Consider the following 23,289-nt stretch of genomic DNA (forward strand, 5'->3'; position numbering starts at 1 on the left):
AGGCCAAAACAAGGGAAATAATCGGGGCTTTTCAAAAAACAGCATAATGACCATGTCCAAAACAGAGAGTGAATCCATTCCATGATTGCAGCACACCCACCCACTCCCAGGAGGCCAGGGTGGGGGAGGGAAGGGGCTGGAGGAAGGATTGCAGTTGTGCAAACTGGCTCCTGGAGCACCTCCGAAGGCCAGGACGGGAAGCAGCTTCCCAGAGGCAACGATCCCTCCTCGGACAGGGAAACATTTCCCTAACCCGGCCGCAGAGACAGCAGTTCTTCCTGGTTACATACACGCCTGCTCCCCAGAGGCGATTTTAGGGGTGGGAACAGAGTCCATCGAGGAAGATCCCCGCTTTTTGGAATGGAGAGAATATATAATATTAAAATAAAAATGGAGACCTATGTATGCTGGCTTTCCTGTTAACACAGAACTCTTTCCGCAGTCGCCCTGTTTTGAACTCGGAACTGGCACGCGCCTAGCCAAGCGGAAGGTGATCTTAAAAAAAATAAAAATGTATCGTGCTCTCTATATAGTCTCTAACGGCCCTGGAACACGGCAACACTTCGTCCTCCACGCCCGTGTTCGAACGTGTGAATCCTGCCAGCCTCGGCACAACAGCAGCGTTGAGGAAACTCTGGGCCTAGGAAGGGGCACGTTAGCTCCGGGGGTGTGATGGAGGTCTAGCCCGGAAACCTTTACGAATGGGAGGGTGGGCGGAAAAAAGGGGCGGCAGACTGGCACGGAATCCAGCACCCCTCTTCTGCCGCAAGAGGAAGCCCCCACCCCCGCCCCGCGCCAAGCAGGAATCCGGATCTTGTGGCCGAGGAGTAGCTGCCTACCTGTCCTTGCCCTCCAGCCCCTTAACAGAAACAACTGCACGAATACGGTGGAAGGAAACCAAGCCAGAAAGTGGCAACTCACCGTCATGCTGCCGGCTGCGCTCAAAGCGGTTAGAGAAGTTCGCTGGTCACTTTTCAAAACCCAGCAAAGAAAAGTCGAAATCACCTCCAAGCAGTAGCGGCGGCAGCCTCGATGTCCATTTCCCCACCCTCCCCCTTTCTCTCCCTCCGCTCTCCGCGCTCCCAACCTCTTCTATCCGCCCAGAATAAACTTTTTTTCCTCTCTTTCTCTTTCTTTAAAACTTCCTGGGAGGACCCTTCCTAGCCAATGGGAGGAGATCAAATTTGCAACTTTTGCAGAGCGCAAGTCGCGGGCAGCCAATGAGCAGGCGAAGAGGAGGAGGCGGGGGCGGAGCCCGGCTGCCCGAATGCAAAGAGAGAGAGAGAGAGAGAGAGAAGCGCCAATGAGGAAGCGGAGGGGCAAGGCTTCAGCCATAATAATGAAAAAAAGAGAGATACAGGCTAAATGTTAAGAGAGGCGCCCGTGAGTCCCCTTTGCCTTGCCAGAGGACCGAGAGAGCGTGCCAGGCAGCGCTGCCAAGGGTCAGTGGCAAGCCGTGGCTGGGGGGGGGGGAGTGCTGTCTGGTTGCAGGCCGGCTGGACAAAGCTACCCCACCATTTATGCAAAGCCACAATATTTTGCACCCCACCCTGGTTATAATTCGAGCAAAGCTGCAGAGGACAAGATCTGAGCCTTAATGTTCTGCTAGTTTCTTCGTCTTGCTCATGTGCCTTCTCCCAACGCTGGGAATTGGGGGTTGGGGACCGGCATCTGGTTGCAATTTACAGAAAGGAAAGGAGCCCGTTTGACCTACTGCGGAGGCCTTACACCTCTGCATTCCTCGCTTCCGAATGTTAAACTTGTGTAAAGACGCCCCAGCATCGCAGTAAGAAGCAGTGGGGCTGAGGGGGCAACAGAAAGATGGGGAATTGAGAGGAGGTGATGTTTAACTGGATTTCACGATGGTTTAACTGGCAGCTTTTTCCTTGCACAAGCGGCCGTCTGATGATCCTAGTGCCCCCAAACTATAAAGCAAACAAGCGCCTTGGCTGTATTTTAACACCAGGTTAAAATCAGTGGAGCTTACAGTATGTCTGAGCAAACAGACAAGCTGCAAGGTCACCTCTAAACTGCCAATATTTTTGCAGGAGGATCATAGCAAATACCTGGAAATTTAGGTTAATACTCTTTGTCTTCGTAGTATAAAAAATCCACTTAAAAAAAAAAAACACTTTTACTGTCAGGAAAGTGACTGAAATGAACTGAAAAATGTGGGAAGAACTAATTATTAATGGGGAAATGTATGAACACAGTGCAAGCAAATCACAGTGAATGCTCAATAGACAGGTCATCTGAGTGTGGTTACTCATAAATATTCAGTCAGAATAAAAATGTTCAGCTTTCCCTTACACTAACAATTACATATTGGGCTCAGAAATCAGAATGATACTGAATGGTAACAGCTCACATAGGAATTTTGTTTCCATGAAATTCCTAAAATTAAAATTAATGCCACTTAAAACAATCAAGGTTCAAGTTCCTTTGCTGGCAATTCACACACGCACACCTCAACATACAAAGACATTTAAGGTCAAATAGGACCTCTATGAAGTCCACAAAAAGCAGTAACCAAAAATGAAACAAATATTAACAGTACATAGAAGCTCCCTTGCCTATTCCAAACACTAGAAAAGTGTCTACCTCTACTGCACAGATGCACACAAAGGCACATAACAATTTGGCCCATAAAAACGCACATTCAAAAAGCTTAAGTGCATGCACATTGAGACATCTTAGGGAAGCCTGCCTCACACCAAGACTCATACCACTGAGAGAATGTTAGGAATGCCATAAAGAATTTGTAAATATAAGGAGTAGGAACTGCACAGAACATACCTTCCAATGTTTCTTCTCCGTTATCCTTATTATTATAGAGAAGTGCAATTATGTTAGGCGCTTTGGAGTGTTTGGTAGGTTATATCTGCCAGCTGTGTTTATTCCAGCACTCAGCACATAGGAGTCTCCTGTGCCTTGCCTATTCTGACTATTACAAGGTTAGCAAGTCGCCTTTCCTTCTTTCTCCCAGTCCTTTAGGGAAAAAAACCAACAAACAAGGCTCTCATGTCTGCAGTTCAGCCTGGAGTGTATCATGTAAGCAGGTGATTCTCCTTTCCAATCATGCTCAACTGAAATTCAACCTAGCAGCTGAACTTCACACTCTCTTAGCTGTGCCGCCCTGCATTTGAAGGAAGGTCCCGTTCACCTGCGGCAAGCACTAGGAAGTTGCCACCCACCCACCGCCTCATCTGTTATGATTCCTATCACTTCTCTGGTTGCATAAGTGAGTAGCAGCACCATAGCAAGCTATAACTGAACACAGATACCCGGCTCCAGTATTCAGTAATTCAATGCGTTAAACCAGCATTCAGTGATCTCAGGGCCAATTCCTGCTGGAGGTGAATGGCTTCGCATTGCCATCTGCTTCCCTGGAGAACCAGGGCACTGAAGCTTTCAGGGCATGAAGCAGCCCTCTGCCCTTGCAACAAGCTGAAGACAAGCCAGTAGCAAACTCACTTTGCCAAAGAAAGACAACAGTTGCATGTGTGTGTATCAGCAATGATGGGGAACCTCTCTCAGAAATTTATTTTTCTTGCCCATATTTTATAACATCACTTATAAACTATACATTGTGTTAAGAAGGCAGTGAGGGTGTTTCCTGAGCTTTGAAAAAGAATATCAATCCTATTCCAAGGGTAACGTAGTGTGGGTTTGACTTGGGTCAAAGTTACTTAAAGGACCCTATCACTGTATGCACCTACCAGTACAACAGAAGGGGGAACCTCCAGCCCTCAGGCAAGATTTGATCCACCCATTTGGCCTGTAAGGCTGTTCCCCCTAAACCACATTCAACTGCCCCACACCAGACAAAATGACATGCTACAAAAGAACAATCCATCAGAAGCTTAAAATCAGTACCCAATTGTGCATTTGCTGGAGCAAGGCACAATGGATGCGTAGGGGATGTGCACTTTGCTCCAATAGTACCAAGCAAATTGCCATTTAAAACCCACCTGTCAACATTGGTCCCCTACGCCAAAGGGTTCTTCACCCCTGCAGTACAATCACATATCCAGTAGAGTCAATGACCTTCTTAATGGTGGTGCCCCAGTTATGGAACCCTCTCCCTAGAGAAGTTTGCCTGGCACCTACTTTATTGTCCTTTTAGTGCTTTTTTATTTTTCTGAACTTTTTAGATACAATTTGAATATTGACTGTTTTATGCCACTTTTACCATTTTGTGGCTCATGTTTACATTTTGTCTCATTCTTTTTGTAGCCCATGCTATAAGAGCAAGACAAAGCACTATAAAACCAACCCCATCTTGCTAAGCATTAAGGATCCCCAAATATTGTTCTTGCAGCCCAATCCGATGTAAAGTTTGGCATCTCTAAAGCCAGTTAATTAATCCAGCATAGGAGCAAGCTGTCAGCTGTAAGGTCAAGGCCACTCAAGAGCAGAATTAACACATAATCCTATGCTTGTACCCAGAAGTTAGTTCCACTGAATTCTACAGAGCTTCCTCTCAGTTAAGTGTGCATAAGACTGTAGCTTTAAACAGTTGTGGAGCAAAAGGAAACAACTGGGAAACAGTTACCTGATTACTTTACATCCTAGTAGTAAAAAAACCCTACATTTTTAAAGAGTTTCACTTGGATCAAGAAGCCACTGAAATGAAGTCATTTTTTGGCTGATCTTGTTTCAGTAGATTCCAAAAGGATGCAGGAGAAAGAAGACTCACATCAAGAATGCACACCTCCAGAGAAAGCAAGATAAGCTAGCTATCACCTGTACACTATATCCAAGATGTTGAGCGACTGCCTCTGCCTCCCATCTGTCTGTCTTACTCAGGAGTACATCTGTTGTAGCAAATTATTGCCCTGCTCCTTCTTAAGCTTAAGTTACATAGCTCACCTTGACAGGGGGCTTTCAGACAGGGGGTTTAATATTGCAGACAGGCCATTCAGCTATCCCAAATGGGGCATTGGCAACAGGTTTTGTTTTGTGTCTAATGTAATGTATTTCGCTTAGAAAGGGTAAATTTGGACTTAAATGGGGAAGTGGGGATAGAGGCTGGCATTTTGATGCTGATGCCATTGTGTGAACACCCTTCTAGAAGCATGCATAATTTTTTTCCTTTTGCATTTTTACAGGTCAACTAGCACAATGCACATGCTTTCAAAGCAATGATCAGGAGCCATTAGCTGGGAGCCTGTATTTAACATCACTCCATTCCCAGCGTTAGGGCGTGAGGTGCTGTTTCTTGTGTAGCCAAAACAACACCACACAGGGAGGTATCAACAGGCATGGGAGAAGGCCAAGGTTTCCAGAAGTACAAAAATATTATGAGAAAAATACCCAGGGGGTGGGAACCCACACACCCCAAACAATCCAATGGAGGACCACCAAATTCTTGGACATTTTGGGGTAGGGAAATGAACAGGGGCGAAAGAAGAAACGGAACAGAATAGCTGAAATCCTGAACAGCAGCAATCTATGCTACCACATTTTCTTGCAGGCCTTGCTTATGAATTGTATATTTGTGCAGATGCCTCAAATGTCTCTACAAATATCACCCACCTTGTGATGATGAATATAGTCTGAGCACATGGTGAGAAATGTTTCTAGCCTGGGCCTTTGCCAAAGGCACTGTGACCTTGGGATACTTCACTCAATTCACCTCTGAATAGGAATTAATTGAACTCTTGGGCTATTTGCTTTACTGCTCTTACAATTAAGGTGTGTTGCATGCTCAGCGGTAGAGAGGCAATGTCTGGAAAAGAGATGAGATGCAGGTGCTAGGCTTGCCCAAGGCGTACAGGTAGACACATATCATTCCATTTCAGCTGCATTTCGAGCAGAGGCTTGTTCAGGAGGGGGGGGGCAATGTATAAAAGGTACGTGCCGATGCACCGGTTGAGGAATCAGGCAGCAAGCAGTGGGAAGGATCCCTGCCTAACAGCCACTGCCAGACAGAGTAGACAAATGTTGAGCTCATATAAGTCTGCTTCTAATGTTACCTAGATAGGTCTCAAATCCATTTTCCCAGGATATCATTGCTTCCACTCAGTGGCGGAGCTTTGCTGGGGATGCTCTGGCAGCAGGAGCCTTCCAGGCTGCGCCCCCCCCCCAGTGGGCGGTGTTTGCTTTCCCCGGCAGCCACCGGGCATATTTGCATGATCAGCGGTCAGATTTTCGCGACGACAGTTGGCCCAATCGCGAAAATTTGCTCGATGGGGGTGCCAGCGCTGCCATGCCGATCCGCCCAGGGGGGATTTGGTCACACGCCCCCTAGGCATGACACCCAGTGCGGACTGCACCCCCCTTGTGACACCCCTGCTTCCACTGTCCTAGAACTGTGACCAAACATTCCTTAACTGAAGAAACCAGGGACTGAACATGAGGACAAGCCTGCCTTCCTACCACCAAACTACAGCCTTACAGAGATAATATCCACTGCTCTATTGATCCTTGCCTGTATTGCCAACATACATTACGGTGGCCCATTTTGGACATTCATCATGGCTTCTCTGGTTTAATGTCCACATCTCATGGACACAGCTAAATTGAAATCCTTCCATTTCATAAACTATTGACCTTTATGAACAATAGCTTATTGGACCCCAGAGATGAACATCAAGGCTATGTTCTCCTCCCTTAATGTACTGCCTTCAGAGCTATGATCCTGGCTTGCATTAAACCTTACTTCCCCATTTCAGACACAGAATAGAACCCAGGTTTAAAAGATTAACTAACTAACCAGGGTATTGTTTCCTTCGGTTTACATCTGCCCTTCCTTCTGAAAGTGTCCACAGGGTGCTTAACAATGTCGAATCTGAAAAAAACTATACTTATGGCTAAACTGACAGTTATTAAAACGACAGTGCCTCCGTGTATCTACCCCTTTCCAAAGGACTGGGCAAATAAAATGTTCTGTCTGAACACAGTTGGAAAAGGGAATGGATTTCACCTGAGACGGAGTTCCTGAGGCAGGGTGCCACTGTGAAGAAAGCCCCGTCTCGCGGTCACACCCTCCTCGCCACCCACAGTGATGTTACTGTGAGAAGAGTCCCTCCCTCATGAGCTGCATGTGAGAGACAGATGGAGAAAGGTGCTCCTTCAACTATATAGTTTAAATGTATTTAAGTATATGCAAGTATATTTAGGTTAAATCTAATCCCGCTTTAATATCCTGCTTAGTTTTTAGCCCAATAAATATTTATTACTTGCAGGCATATGTCACTGCAAATACAGTAAAATGCCTATTGGCACAGACATAAAACATGAATATATTAAAATCACCCTTAAATCTTCCAGGGGTTACTCTTAAGACTTAGCTTGCTCAAGTTAACATGTAACTTTTACAAACCACTGACATTCAGTTTGAGATTCTCACTCAGATTTTCTTTGTTGAAATTGCAAACAGTGCAACTTGATAGCATATATACTCATTTTCATCAGATAACAAGTTACCGTATTTTTCGCTCTATAAGATGCACCAGACCATAAGACGCACCTAATTTTTGGAGGAGGAAAACAATAAAAAAAATATTCTGAATCTCAGAAGCCAGAACAGCAAGAGGGATCGCTGCGCGGTGAAAGCAGCAATCCCTCTTGTTGTTCTGGCTTCTGGGATAGCTGTGCAGCCTGCATTCGCTTCATAAGATGCACACACATTTCCCCTTACTTTTTAGGAGGGGAAAAAGTGAGTCTTATAGAGCAGAAAATATGGTAATTACTATCTCCTATATTGGACACCCACTACATCGTGACATAAGATAACAGTTTCGCTTTCTAGGATAGGCATATCATAGTCTATCCCCCACAACTCTTTCCAAAGGACGCACAATCTGTTTCTTACAGGGATATGACAATGCCTGCCATCCAAATAAATGGGTAGCATCTGTTTAACTGTTAATCTGCAAAAGCTTTTCTCAACTGCGGGTAGGTAGGGTTAAATAAACACCTTTAGATTTGATTTATCTTTTTTAAAGTGCAGCATACCAGTGAGAGGAGCGATTATTATTAATCACTTCCCTATCCCAGGAGAGATGGAATGTTCCCATTTAAAGTGGGCTAAACGCCAAGGATGGCCGGCTGCATGCTCTGGAGGAACCGAGTACAGACTAATTCTGTCCTGGGTGTTCTTCCTTCCCCCTGGCTCTCAGGTGTTCATATTAACACATCTTTTGGAACCCTGAGCCAGCCATTTCATGGCATGCATATCTATCCTGGATCATGCTTTGGTTAACTCTCAATCCCAGTTTAATATCCTGGTTAGTTGCCAGCATTAAACCCAAGCTTTCCTTTGGGGGCAAAATGGGGAACACTGGTTTAATGCAAACCAGGTTTGCAACACCAAAGATGTTGCACAAGAGGAGCATGCATTAGGGGGGAGGTGTGCATGGAAATGAAGATATTCATGAAAATAAGATACAAATGCATCATGTTAGGGGGAAACGCTTTCAAAAATATGTACATTGGGTCAAAACTACGTATAAATATGTGTCTACTAGGAGAAAATTACACTAAAATGCTGATGAATTATCATGCTGTTTTTACCATATTGTTAGCAGCCTCAAGAGTCCTTAGACAAAAAGGCAGGAGAGAAGTTGATTAAAGACCAAATAAACACTCCATTCCTTCTGCAACTTGATTTGTTGTATGCCATTATGAGGAAACCTTTGTGACCCAAGTTTTGAATATTAGGCGCAACAAATTTAGTCTCCGTTGCTCCAGAGGACAAAGAGCAAGCAATCCTGACTAAAGTATGGGAAAAGTTGGTGGGCTCTCCTTTGCAAGCAGTATTTAACATTTGAAGGAGGCTGATATATGAGCATACTGATGCCTGGGAGATGCTGGGGATTGAACCTGTGACCTTCTGCATGCTAAGCAGATGCTCTACCACTGTGCTATATGGTCACCTTCTTACCTGATACAAGAGCTTCTCTTTGTTGCTCCGGTCACTCTCCGGCCGACTCTCTGGCCTCGCAGGACTCAGACACCTTCCCTGATTTGTACATTCATCCTCTACCTGTTCCATTGGACTCCCTTGATTTCTCCAGTGACCCTCCAATTGCTGCAGTTGCTGCTGCTGTTGCCCAGGCTTTGTTGAATGAGGACATTCTCCGTGGCTCATCCAGTCTCTCTCCAAGAGCTGCATTGGATGCACGTGGCACAAGGACCCTTCATGGCTCTTTGGGCTAGCCTCCGGCCTCGCGGGGCAAGAGGGGTCTCCTGGGCCAGCCCTCTTCAGCTCAGCCACTGGCAGGCTGGCGAGGCACAGGGATGTGCTGCTATCCTCCCAGTTGTCCTGTCTCCTGGGATCAAAAGGGTTGACCGGCTCTTCTTCGCCCGGCCAATCAGTGTCTAGACTCGTCCGTAGAGTCCTGCTGCAGGCCTCCCTTGGGCTTTTCCAACTGTCTTCTGCATGCTGCTTGCTCACAGCGCAACACCTTGCCTGCTGTGGATATGCGCGGCTACTCTCTGCCAGCCGCCCAGGACTGGGAGACCGCCTGACCTCCCCAGAGCTATGCCGGCCACTTTCTCTGCAGCTCCCCGGGCTCAGGGAGCGCCTGGTCTCTCTCTGGCTACCCCCAGGACTAAATAGACCCCCAACCTCCCCACGGTTTTTCAAACCAATCCCTGCATCTCTCCCTGGGCCGAGAGACCGCCTGGCCTCTCCTTGAGCCCCACGGCCATCTTCCCTGGGCCTCGGGGGACTCAGGGTCTGCCCTCGGCCTGCCATGGCCCTCCCCGGGCTGAAATCGCACACAGCTCCCCGGTAGTCTCTTGGCTCCTTCCTCGGGTGCTCGCCCGTGTCAAAGGGGAGCAAAGGCTTGCCCCGCGCTTTCCGGTCACTCTCCTTGTACCTCTCCAGCTGCCTCACTTGACCCTTGTCCAAGCTCCTTCTGGAGTGGGCTGTGCTCACAGCGCCCAGGCAGCTTTTCCACTTGGTCTCCATGCTTTTCCCAGAGCTGTGCGAGAGCTGCGGTTGGCTTTTCCTCCCATCACTCATTGGCTTCCCGTGACTCGTGGGGCTGCGGAGAGGTGCCCTGTCCCTGTCGCCTTTCGGATGGGGCACGGGGTCCGCCCATTTCCGCCGGTCTGCTGGCTGCTGAGGGACCACCAAGTGTGGAGACACGGCCCTGCTCCTGCTGTCTCTCTCCAGGCGCTGAGGGGAGCTCCCAGAGCGGCTGGGCTCCCCTTGGCTCCTGCTGCTTCGCTCAGGGCGCTGCTCTGGTCTCCCTAGGCGCTGGGGGCCTCCTCTGCTCCTGCTGGGCTGCTCTGGCTCCCAGGGAAGTTTTTTGCTAACCTGAAAAAGAAGAAGGAAATAAGTAGCCTTGTGATAGCAAAAGGCTAACCCTCTGGTCGTATGTTGGGAATTAAAATTGCCTTGGACCACATCCATCTTTTTCTCCAGCTCAGTAACTGTCTCCCCTGACTGACAGTGTAGGAAGCAGAAAATTAAATCAGCTGCTGCTGTTTCAACTGTGTCCAAAATGCATTACTTTTTTTGGGAATTATAGGGACAGAACTACCTAAACTGTATAGAAACTTATTCATGTATGCTACTACAGTGGCAAGAATGTTACTCGCCCCAAAATGGAAAAAAATAGATGTCTCAGCAAAGGAAGAATGGATACAAAAACTTATGGAATATGCAGAAATGGCAGAACTTACCCGAATAAGAAATCAAGATAACAAACTTTTTTATATATAAAAGAATGGAAATGGTTTATTGAATATTTACAGATAAATTTTGAACAGATAAGAATGTTGGCAGGATTATTGTAATAAGAGTATATATTTAAAGTAGATGAATAAACGAGCAAATTAAGTTAATTTGGATTTGCAGAAGATATTTAAAATAAATTTAAGGAACCACAGAAAGAGGGGGAAGGAAGTCAAGTTCTGAAATGTCAAAATGATTGTAATATCAGGGAAATGCATAAACTTGAAAAGTGTGTGTGTGTGTGTGTGTGTGTGTGTGTGTGCGCGCGCGTATCTGTAATGCATCACTTCATCCCACACCATGAGAGAGTCAGTCTTACTTATGCTCAAGACCCACTGGGCTTGAAGGCCACCTCCTTCCTGGGCTACCATGATCTTTCGGCCTAGCACCACGCAGCATTAGACCTATCTTTATTTCAATGCCTGAAGTAACCAAGTAACAGAGCCATTTACATCCAGGCAGTGCTTGGAAAATAAAGCCCAATGTGATCATCGACTGCAGAAAAGTATCACCAATTGCCCAGTGCACAGATGGGGAACCTGATCTGGACAGTGGTCCCCCACAGGCCAAAAGTGAGAGGTGGGCAGGACCACTCACCTGTCAATCACCTGACGTCAGAACATCATCAATGATTGCTGGGACTTCAAAGCACTATGTAGGGTTTCCAAAGAGCTCTAACAAAGTGCTTCAAAGCGCTGCTGATCAGCAGGCTTGAAGCCACCACCTACTAGCTGAAGGGTGGTAATGCCAAGCCTGCGTTCTGCAGGGATTGGCTGCGTGACTGAGCTCCCCATTTCCTCAGGCCCCTCACACCAGATGTCACATGAAACTTCAGATGCGGGGCAGGTGGGAGTGGTTTGGGGAAAACATCCTTGTGGGCCAAATTGGGACTCGCACTGGCCTGCGGGATGGAGCTTATCACCAGTACTCGGGAAGCCTCATAGAAGATCAAAGTGCTCCTTCCTGTTTCCATCCATCCATTAGCTGTTCCCAATGGTTCTCAATGGGGCTAGGAAGGCATCAAAGTTGGGAGCTGCCATTTCAAGGTGTGCATGCATGTGTGCAACCTGGGTATGTGAAAAGGGAAACGCAGCCCTTGGGCTGGGAAAGGTTTTCTACCCCTGCTGTAGATGTTAGGGTAATTAAGCAAGATTGGTCATTTATGTTCCATTTTTGGCATTAATTTGTTGTGTAAGCCGCCATGCAAGCCACTTTAAGACCAGCTTCCTGGAGATGCCCCCAAAGTTCAGGATGCTTGGCCTTCTTTGGATCCAAACAGCTGCCAGAGGTTAACGCTACATAGCTATGCTGCCACCTCTATCATTACTGACCATGAGTTGCTTTAGGCATCTTTTGAAGACCTGCTTTCTTACCCACAAGCTCTCCCCAGTTGTTAAAACTGTCTTCTGGATGTTACAAGGCTTGACTGCATTTCTGTACTTTTTAAATTGCTGTCCTTGGTAGTTTGTTCTGATGCTTTTATTACATGTTTTTTGTAATATTTGTGGTCTTGAGGTATTTTATACAATAAGCCACATAGAAATGATCTTAAATAAATACCACTCAGCCCCTTTTTTACAGCCTCAGAAATTTCACTAGCCATTGGCAACACAAGCCTTCTTCGTAGTAGCAGAGGCTGGGAATTAGGGTGTGTGTTTACTTGCCATAAAGAAAGCCAAGTCAGTGAGGATGCTGGACTTGACACTCATAAAGAATTGCAAAACATGCAGAATGTGTTGATAATCCACAAAAAGCAAACATGGCACAGGCCAAACTGGTCAGCATTGGACTAACTTGTCCAACAGGCTGTCCCCAGCTGATGACTTCTGATCCCAGGCACATCACCTGTGCTCTGTACCCCTTCGGCATCTTCTTTCCCTTTTTAAAAGGATCACTAGGTGGAAATACAGCCGTACCTTGGAAGTCAAACGGAATCCGTTCCAAAAGTCTGTTTGACTTCCAAAACATTTGGAAACAAAAGTGTGGCTTCTGATTGGCTGCAGGAAGCTCCTGCAGCCAATCGGAAGCTGCAGAAGCCGCGCCAGATGTTTGGCTTCCGAAAATCGTTCGAAAACCGGAAAACTCACTTCCAGGTTTCAATCATTCGGGAGCCAATTTGTTCAGGAGCCAAGGCGTTTGAGAACCAAGGTACGACTGTACAAACTGAACGGCGGTGCTACCTCCCATTTATGTATAGTGCTAGTATTGTAAAAGCCTATGCATACATGTGCATGCGTAGCACCACAAAGGGGGAGGGGAACCCCACAGAAACTGGGACTGTGGCACTGGCAGTCACAAATAGCAATAAGTGGCAGGGAAGTAAAGCAGCCTGCAGCAATTTTGGTCACCCAGCTGCCACCCTTTGGCAAACACAATGACTAACCAGACTTCCTTCCAACGCAGATATGGCAGAGCTGGGTGGGGAGCATCTGAACAGCAGCATGGTGATCCCTTCCCAATTCTAAGGATGCAAGAAAGGCTCAAGGCAGAAGCTTCGAAGCTCAGCCATCCTGATTTTCGGCTTGGCTAGCAATACATGTCAAATATGGTCCACAAACACACAGAGACACATGTTAGTGGTGCTAGGAGGGAGCAGAACCAGTTCAAGTGGCTTTGAGTAGGGATGGAGAACTGCCATCCTTCCAGAAGTGGCTGGACTTCAGCTTCCCATGAGCTCTGGCCAACATGAGCCCATGGTCAGTGATGATGTCTCCCAGTGGTGCAATGGGTCAGTGCGTCTGGCTGTTAGCTAGAAGGTTGGTGGTTTGAGCCTACCCAGGGATGGCTGTGGGTAGGATTCCTGCATTAGATGACCCTTGAGGTCCCTTCCAACTCTATATTTCTACAATCTCTGATGCGGGAGGGTGGAGCCCAGAAACATCTGGCTGACCCCCAGATTCCCTAATCCTGGCTTTGAGGATCTGGTGCGGCCAGAGGCTGCCAGTTGAGGGAAAGGGAAGCTGGTTAATTGTGTGCCAGGAGGGGGCAGCAAAGGAGGCACAATGCAACAAGGTAGTCAACTCTCAAACCAGTGCACCTTCTGAGTGGTGCAGTCTTCTATTAAGATGGTACCCTGGGCGGACCTGAACAGCCTCATTCTCTTCAGCAGGCATTCCCAACCTGCAGCCCTCCAGATGTTTTGGCCTACAACTCCCATGATCCCTAGCTAATAGGACCAGTGGTCAGGGATGATGGGAATTGTAGTCCAAAACATCTGGAGGGCCGAAGGTTGGGGATGCCTGCTCTTGAGTAAAGATCGGAAAGCAAGAGCTTTGCCCTTTGAGGAGGACTGTTGTAAATACATGGAGACAAAATGAGGAAAACAAAGGCCGAGAGAGAATACAGTTTCAGCAGGCCCCATTCTACTCCCCCTCAGCACCCCACTGCCATTCCTCACTGTGGATTAGCCACTCACATCTCTGCGCAGACTGGGGCTTGATTGCCTCCTGACTAATCGCCCTTCCTTTGCCAGCTTCAGGGTCTTACTATCCAGTCGCTCCAAGAGTCCCTCTTCCAGAGCTTGAAATGCCCCCAGCGTCTCCGACTTCCTAAACATCAGAAAAGGGGAAAAGGTGGGGATGGGGGAGAACAGATAGTTATGAGGTGCTGAATTAACAGCTGACCTTCAAAAAAGCACCTCCAAACACATGACAAGGGACTTTGGGCCCCAGTTTTCGGATCTTGGAGGGCAGCGTTACCTTCCCCACACTGGCGTTGTTGAGGCTTAGCTGGGTAAAAAAAAAATGTAAAGGTAAAGGACCCCTGGACGGTTAAGTCCAATCAAAGGCAGCTATGGGGTGCAGCACTCATCTCACTTTCAGGCTGAGGGAGCCGGCGTTTGTCCACAGACAGCTTTCCAGGTCACGTGGCCAGCATGACTAAACCGCTTCTGGTGCAACGGAAACTCTGTGACAGAAACCAGAGCACACGGAAATGCCATTTACCTTCCCGACACAGCGGTACCTATTTATCTACTTGCACTGGCATGCTTTCAAACTGCTAGGCTGGCAGGAGCTGGGACAGAGGAACAGGAACTCACCCCGTTGCTGGATACGTCAGGGTGGTAGTCAGGTCAGAGATGTGCAGGTGCCCTTCTGAAAAAACTGGATTGGTTCTGCTGGCACACTGACTCTGCCTTACCCCTACTGCCAGGGCAGTGGTGCTTGTTTCAGGAGACCAGCTCACACAAGGCGCAAATCTCCCAGGGCTGCCCCATTTCCTCACCTGCGCTCGTGGCCAAAGATCCGTTCCACCTCCGCCCGGCCAGGACTTCTGGTGCGGCTGCGCTCTTTTTCGAAAGCTTGCCGGTGGTCCAGCCGCTTCACCTTGGGCAGGTCGGCCAGCATGCTGTACTCCTGCTTCATCAGGCCGTGGCGACCCTCGCTGCTGCCGCTCGTGCGCCAGCTCTGGTCCGAGTCAGCGGAGCTGATGGAGGAAGCAGGCCACCTGCCAAGGCCAGAGGCATCGCCACGGGCAGGCAAAGCGCCACGGCCCACACGGGGAGGGGAAGGGGCCCGGCTCGGCTCGGACTTGCGTCGCTCCAGAGAGAAATAGCCGCTCTCGGCTTGATGCTTCCTCCTGCCGTCCCCTTGGTCCTGACTCACAGCCCTGGAAACTGGGAGGGGGAGAAATATCTTGCAGCAATTCCTCCCATGCTCAAAGTGTGTGCATGTGTGTGCATGGGCAGGAAAAGAGCACAGACCAACAGCGAACTTGATGTGCCAAATGGAAATGGGTATTAGCTCAGGACACCCAGTTGCCTCTCCAAGCAGAAGAGATTTATTTTTGGCCAGAAGTGGGCAGCACAGGAGCCATAGAAAGGGAAGCTGTGGGACTCCAGATGTTGTGGGACTCCAATAATCATCAGCTCCAGCCAGCATAGTTGATGGTAGCTGTTGTTGGCATCCGTCTGTCTCAAGAGACAATGGCGTGCACCCCCGGGGGTGAAGTCAAACTACTGCAATAGCAGCATGGAAGTGACCTTTCTGGGGCACAAGCCTGGGCAGGGTGTATGGAGGTCCAGGGCTGCCCAGATTACAAGACACCCCTCTCGACGACTTCACTGATGTGGTCCAAGGGAAAGTAGGGCAATACATTTGGCACCAGCTTGGCTGCAGAAGTTGACAGAAGGAGGCGTACCAGGCGCCATCCAACCGCCTTAGGGACTCCTAATTTGTGTAGGGTTTACTCTTTAGCCTTTTCTTCTTCCAAGATATCCTGCAAGGCAGTTTAGGTGTAGGATCAGAGTATTCTCTCTCCTACATGGGCTCCCTTCCCAGGTAATTCCTTCTACAGCACGTGCAGAAACCACCTTCTTGACTGTTGAACCCACTATTGGTCTCGTCCACACAATCCGCCAGAACCTATCCTTACATGCAGGGGAAGCCCCTAATTCACCGAGGCTTTGAAACCGATCGGCTACTCTCACCTGTTTTAAGCCAGCCAGTCAAAGCCGTTTCCTGGGGCATGTTCACTGTCGTATGCTGACAGCATCTAGGAGCCACAGATGAGAGCTGAGTGCAGGGGTGGACAAACTGCCCCAGGAAGAGCATGACATGTCCCCCATCAGAGCTAATATCCATCCCCTAACTGAGAGGACTGCAGGTTCTCCGTCCCTGCCCTGTTGCATAATGAAATAGCTGGTCCCCTAAGCTCACCCCTTTTGGAATATCCAGAGGGCTACTTCCTCAACCACACTAAGGGTACGTGTGCATTATAAAGATGATGACATCTACATTTATTATAAGCACTTCAGCAGGTCCCAGGTCAGGTGATAACAATTATAAACTACATTCTTCCATTAGGTTATTGTACTGTGGGCAGAATCCAGTTTCTGGCATTTCCAGATTGACTTTTCAATGTAGAAGCTCCCCACGGTTAATAGCCCTCCTGGGCAAGGAACAAAGGGAGGGATCCGAGTAGCACGTCTCATCAGACAAGGATTTCTGATTGTGCAATGGGACTTTTGCTCTTCTCCCCACTGCATGCCAAATCTGCCCCGAAAGGCTGGGGGAACCCTTAACAGATTTAGGGGGTATGGGGGTGGGTGGGGCGGAAAATCCCATCAAATAAGTGGAAATCCTTGCAGTGACAAGACGCATGACTCAGCACATTTTGCCATTTGCCATCTCAGAACCCCGCTAAAAGTTGCTTGAGATCCTAATCAGTGGGAGAACTGATTATGCAAATGTATTCCTGTTTATTAAATCCAGGCACAGGATTTGGGTTCCTAGAGCAACACTGCAGTTACAGTTCTTTCCTTTGGGATGGTGTGTTCCCACCCTTGGAAGAAACAAGATCTACGGAAAGATCTGTGCTGGCAGGAGGTGGGGAGAGGTCAGGAGACTGAGGAGGGAGATGACACATACCTGCTTTTGGGCAATTCCAGGACTCTGCTCTCCCAGAGGATGCTGGGTCTGCCCATCTGGGTCTATCAGCATGCAGTTTTTCGGGTCGTGCCTCTTGCTTCTTGCCTGCATAGTACATTGTGCTGTCTTTGTCAGGCTCCAAAATGCTCTCAAGGAGCCTGGTCATTTCCCAGTCCTATGTAAAGGGGAGGCAGGGAACACACAGAAAAAGAGAGGCTGTTTCCTACACTGCCCTGCTGCCTCTGTCTGTCAGCAGGAAAGCCTGTGTGTCAGAGATACCAAACATCCGGTCCCTAGGAGAAGGGCCCCAGATGCTTTAAGTCAGGAACGGGGTGTGTGTGTGTCTTTTTTCAAACTGAGGGCCACATTCCCACCTAGGCAAACATCTGGAGGCCACATGCCACTGGTAGGCAGGCCATGCAAATTTCACCTTTGTACAGTAGGCTAGTTTTGACCCTCCATTCAGGCATGCAGGATGCCATATCAGAGCCCAAGGGCACATTCCAGCTGAGCCAAAACACTCAAGGAAGGTGTGAAGTGGGGGGTAGCCTGCAGAAAGCTCCGAGGGCCAGATTTGGGGCCAAAAGGGCCGCATTTGGCATACAGTCTGAGCACTGGTGCCAACTCTATAGGGCCGAGGTGTTTTTGCCGCCCCTTCCCACCATATCTGTGGGGTGTGGGCCAGGCCCTCTCACTGTTGAGGGGGCAAAGGAGGCCAAGTGCGCTGTGGCTTCAGTGGCCGGCTCCTCCTGAGAGCAAAAGAGAAGGAGCTGCTGGCCACTGAAGCAGTGCCACATTGGGCTCCGCACTTGGTCTTCTCCTGATGATGCGACATTGCATGTGCAATATGCACCGGCTCTCTTGATCTTGGGCGCAAGTCGGTGCCTCTGAATCTGAGGTTCCCCAAGTTACTGTACATATAGATCATGTGGCTTCCCCCAAACTGTCTCGGAAACTGTAGTTTACCCCTCACAAAGCTACAGATCCCTTAAACTACAGTTCCCAAGACTTTTATTTTAGGGAGAACTGCAGAGTTGGAAAAGACCACAAGGGTCACCTAGTTCAACCCCCTGCAATGCAGGAATCGTTTGCCCAATGTGGGGCTCGAACCCATGGCCCTGAGGTTAAGAGTCTCGTGCTCTACCAACTGAGCTATCCGGGAGGCAGCCCTGTGCTTGAAGTGCTTGGTGTGAAGGTGACCTTAAACTTTAAGGCAATGTATAAGGATCTGCTCTGCCTCCCTTTGCTTGGTGAGCAGGCATGCAGTGGTGCCACAGCAGGGATCTAAAGAGGCTTGAAAATAAGGAATATTGCAAAGGGAACATGAGGCTGCCAAGAGACGTGTACACATACACACACTTCCATCTCACCTCAAGCGTGGCACGGGCATCTGTGTCAACAACATCCGCTTCTGCATCAAGGACAGTGCTGGTGCTGGGACAGGTACTAACTTCTGTGGGTTCCTCCTCAGCTCTGCAGCTCAGCTGGGTGTACTCCAAGCTTTCCTGCCAGCTGTAGGGGGGCAAAAACACACACAAATGGTCGACAACCACCCAGCAGGTGAGGGCTAAAGCCAAGCGCTGGGCCCATGGCAGAAAGCTGCTCAAGATGGCCGAGCATTGCCAGTGTAAAGGTAGCCAACGCTAAGAGCCAAGGAAGACCTTATTGTTACACCAGCAGACAATTTGAACCTGGGGCTTCCTCAGAAATTGCTGGACTACCTTTCCCCACATTCCTTACCCCCTGCCAACGCTGGTTGGGGCTGATGGGAGTTGGAGTCCGACAACACAGCTCCCATGCTCTAAAAAGTTTGTGCTGGCTGCGCATGCACTACCAAGCCAGGTTCAAGGTTCCTCTATTAATCTACAAGGCCCTTAATCATTTGTGCCTAGGATACCTCCCTAATCACTCATATTCCTGCCCAGTCACCAACAGGAATCACCGTGAGGGGGGGTGTCTCCCACACACCCCGACACAATCAGAAAACTTACGTCTCATCTTTGTCCTCAGAGCCCACACAGACATAGAGTTCACACTGGGGCACTAAAATGCACAAGGGGTCGCAGGGACTGGTCACGTTGTCACCATCAAGGCAACTGGGAGTTTTTGTTGCGTGTTCCTTCAATTCCTGTCAGAAAGAAATGGGAGTCGGCGGGAGATATTTCAGGGGCACCACGGTGCTCCCTCTGCACTCTCCAGAGCACAGAAAATGTCTTCCTTGCACAGCAGAGAACAATAAAGAACGTTGCCACATTCCACACACACACACATACCCAGTTGCCTTCTCAGTCTGCTTGATGAAGAGTTATGTGTAAGCTTTAAAGACTGCAGTGTCCTTTACATTAAAAAAGCCCTTTGAGACACTTTGTACCGCTTGTATAGGAAAGTAATAGGTGGATCCTCTTTTTGTTTTTATCCTCCCCTTATTTAGGCAACAGAACTTTTTTTTTTTAACAATCTGATCCTTGGTTCTTGGGAATTTCACTCTAACCCAAGCCCATTGTGCAATTTCCCAAGATAAATAGAAAGATCAAATTCAAATACAGCACAGCCTTCTTGACGGTGGCTCCTCAACTGTGGCACTCCCTCCTAGCATATTTTGATGGGTTCATCTATCAGCCCTTTTAAAACAGCCACCTTTGCTGGATTTACGTATAAGCTAAACAAGCTAGGGTTGGGGCCCCCCCAAAAAAAAATTAAAGAAAAAAACCTGGATGTACATTTCCAAAACATAAGATTAAAAACAAATGAAATAAAACTTACAAACAGCAACAGTGTTTTGTGTTGTGTAGGCTCCTGTGATGTAAGTAATGGGCCCCGCCTGCTAGCCTGCTCCCTAAAATATCACTGGTTTGCTCATTTCTATATATAGGGTGCCTACATTCTGCATGGACTGGTTGCATGGTAACATGTGCAAATGGCTTTACAGTAGATACCTATTAGGTCCATAAATTACCATATATTCAACACAAAAAACAGCGGCAATTTGTTGTTGACAAAAGACAGCCGGACATATAAAGGGCCACATTACCTTCAGTAGCTTAGAGCCTCATCAAACCTAAATCCAGCCCTGACAGCGACAATTTCTTTTTAATCTTTTGGACTATAGTTTCTGGGATCCAGAGTTTGAAAAGAGGGTTGAGGAACCACATGACCAAGAGCCAGATATCTCCCTCTGCCTTTTGTACATCCCAGCCACACAAAGGTACAAGTCGCATTCAACATTCATTGCTATGCCCACTTTTGTCTCTGCCCCCCCACAGCCCCCAGACGTTTGTCCACAAACTTTGGACTAAAAAACAAAAGGCACCCCCCCCCAAAAAAAATCCCTGGCTGAAAAGGCTATTTTGCTTCACATTGTTGCAAAAATTTATTATTGTATTTTGTAATCATTGGCTTGGGTCCTAAGTGAGCACAAGGGAGTTCACAGAAGGAAGGGTCTGTCTCCTCCAAACTCCAGCAGACTCCTGTACCCGGCACCACAAGGTTTTCTTGAGAAAATCAGGAAGAACTTCCTGACCAATGATATATGGGGTGCAGGGAGCAGCTGCAGAAAAGCATTGATGGGGTGGGGAAGCACATCCTGCCTCTTTCACAGCAGAACCTGGAACTCCTAACACTGAAAAGCTAACACACAAGTTACGACTGGCAAGAGGAATATAACTTTAGGGCCACTTTTGCCGGAGACTGCAGGAACTTTATTGTCTTTACAGGAACACCAGAAAGTGGAAGACCAGTCCCTAGGGTTTAAACCAACATATGGATTTTATGACAACCAAATTTCACATAGATATACAGACACACGCAAACATATATATTCCTATTTATAGAAATGTCTGCTATTATTGTGTGGGAATTGCTTTTATCACAACAGCAACGGTTTCTCCAGAGCGAATAGTTGCAGCTTTTTGGTTTTGCTGATTGTGGTTATGTAAGACAACTATAAAATGACAATAAAAAGTTAATTCCCCCCTCTTTTAAAACTTTTAACAGCATCTGGCTTCGCTGCAAAGCACAGCTGGTGAGAACCCAGCCCAGCCACCCAAATTTTCCACAGCAATCTATACATCTAAATTAGCACTGGCAATTTTATTTTTATTTTTGTAAATTTGGACCACGGGCCTTTGCTCTGAGTCCTTCAAGTGCCTAGCAACACCTTGCGGGTGGGGGGTGGGAGAGAGAGAGAATCAACCCAGATTAGTCTTGGATCTTAAATTAACTTTAATTTAAGGAAGGAAAACTCCATCACTTCCTTCCAGTAGAGCTCCCCATGCCCCATTGTTCTGGAGGGGGTCCTGATCCTCCAGAGAGCCTTTTTTTGAGGGGGGTCACAGATGCTTTCAGGGAAGGGAGGGATAGGCAAACTTTGCTTTTGTGAACTTGCTTAAGGCAACTTATGAGATCCAGGCCTTTGGCTTGCAGCTATAATTCGCTTTGAGGACAGTGGCTTAAAGAGCAAGTTACGGGTTCCTAAAGAGAGAGAAAACATTCTCAGACTCTAGCATGCTTAGCGACTGAAAGTCTGAAAGTCATTTGTTAAGATGAAGTATTCTTTGTGTTAAGGCTCAACCAGGGCCTGGACCAAAAAGCTTGCAAACCAAAAATATAAATAGCATACGCCAAACGCCGTTCTCCCAATTGATCAACCGTGGCAATCAATAGCCGGCAAAGGGCACACTGCCTCCTGCGCTACATTAACTGGAAGGTGTAGACTGGATGAGCAACGCTTGCCTTGCGCTGTCACAAACGTAAACAGAGCACTCCTCTCTTGACAACCATCCTCTCATGGAGCCCTGCTCTAAAAAGGTGCCTGCAGCATCTCCAAAGCCAAGGAGCCTTCCTTGTTTCTTCAGGCATGGCACCGGGTCACCTAGATGTCACAGGCTAATCAGGCAGAGATATAGAAAATCTTCCTGCCCTGTGCAGGAGGTTGAGCTAGATCGCCACCCAATCCTATGGTTCAGGAAGTCTCCACTCCATCCCTCCTACTCAGCCCCACAAGCAAGGCAGGGAAGCACCCCGGAAGCACAGGAGGGCTCAGCAACATAGGAAGCACTCCTTATTGCCTGACCTCCAGTGCTTGGGAGAGGGGATTTCACAAGGCTCCAGAAGCAAAGACAAACAGCAGGTCCTTCCCTGCTCAGATCCAGAGTTCCATTTCAAGCGCGCCTGTCCCTTTAAGAGCTTCCTCACTGCCCTAGCCAGCTGGAGAGTCATCCCACCCACCCCGCCTTCACCCCAGCCCAGTTACCTTAGCAGGTTATGATCTCCAAAAGGGAGGGTCCCTAGCAGGCTGGTTGTCAGCACCACTTCCCCTCCATTGTCCTGATCAAGTGGGGGGGGGGAGTTGAGCAGGGATGGCTCTGAGCAGATCGCAGGCGAGCCAGGAGGAAATTCTAGAGGGCCAGGACTGGGGAGAGAGGGAACCTCATTACTATTTCATAATCCGAGGCTGACCCAGCGCAGCAAACAATGAACAACACGAAACCCTTTGTTAACAGGACACCAGCTGGCACCCCATAGGGAGGGATGGAGTTTACACCTGGCCAGCCAGCGAATGAGCCAGGAGCCGACAGGTGACTTTTAATCCAGGGCCACAGTTAAAGACCAACACTTGCTAAAGAGTCCCTTGTCAGGTTGGCATCTCTATCCCAGAGCAGGGACAGGGAAGGTGCAGAGCTCCACATGCTGCTGGGTTACCGCCTTGTCATTCCTAACCCCTGGCCATGCTGTCTAGGGCTGGTGGGAGCTGGAGTTCAGAAACATCTGCAGAACCACGGGCTCCCCACCCCGATCCTGGAAGGAACGTATAAACTCTGGGCAGCAAAAGCATGACTTGCCAAAGTGAAGCGAGAGTCACAGGTTGCATCTATTTCTCAAGTGGAGTGGAGGAATTAAGGTGCCTCTCTCTCCCCATTATCCACACCTGTGAAATGTCGTTCTGCGGGGAGATTCGGGAGCTTTTAGAATGGCCTCTATGAATTTCTTGCTGAAACCAAGACAGGAACGCAGGTTTCAATCCAGATCAATGTTTATAGTGTAGAAGTAGCTTCGGTACTTTCCTGAGCGGAGGAGAGGGTTATAACTTTGACCACGACCAGTTCAGGCTTCCTCTTAAAACTGTAAGGAAGATTAAAAAGTGGGGGCTTGACACTCCACTGTTAGAAATATCACACCTGATCCACTTTTCCTAGGTGTGGACTCCTAGTGCAGCCATTAAACTGTTTT

The 23,289-nt window shown here is 48.2% G+C and overlaps 1 protein-coding gene across 4 annotated transcripts in view; it reads right to left on the minus strand.

Annotated features, from left to right (window-relative positions):
* The window catches only part of TRIOBP (TRIO and F-actin binding protein), a 59,976-nt gene that overhangs the window by 31,003 nt on the left and 5,684 nt on the right, over positions 1 to 23,289 (minus strand). For 3 of the 4 annotated variants that reach the window (XM_053407070.1, XM_053407071.1, XM_053407069.1), the window contains exons 3-8: positions 19,053 to 19,189; positions 18,432 to 18,573; positions 17,062 to 17,236; positions 14,918 to 15,308; positions 14,109 to 14,241; positions 8,891 to 10,273 (exon numbers count right to left, since the gene is read on the minus strand). In XM_053407070.1, the coding sequence (XP_053263045.1) occupies positions 8,891 to 10,273; positions 14,109 to 14,241; positions 14,918 to 15,308; positions 17,062 to 17,236; positions 18,432 to 18,573; positions 19,053 to 19,189 (2,361 nt within the window). Of the gene's footprint in view, positions 1 to 921; positions 1,106 to 8,890; positions 10,274 to 14,108; positions 14,242 to 14,917; positions 15,309 to 17,061; positions 17,237 to 18,431; positions 18,574 to 19,052; positions 19,190 to 23,289 lie in introns of those variants that run through there. The other variant, XM_053407073.1, reaches the window with a different exon arrangement.

Source organism: Podarcis raffonei, chromosome 10 (assembly GCF_027172205.1).
Source record: "Podarcis raffonei isolate rPodRaf1 chromosome 10, rPodRaf1.pri, whole genome shotgun sequence".
Taxonomy (NCBI): Eukaryota; Metazoa; Chordata; class Lepidosauria; order Squamata; family Lacertidae; genus Podarcis; species Podarcis raffonei.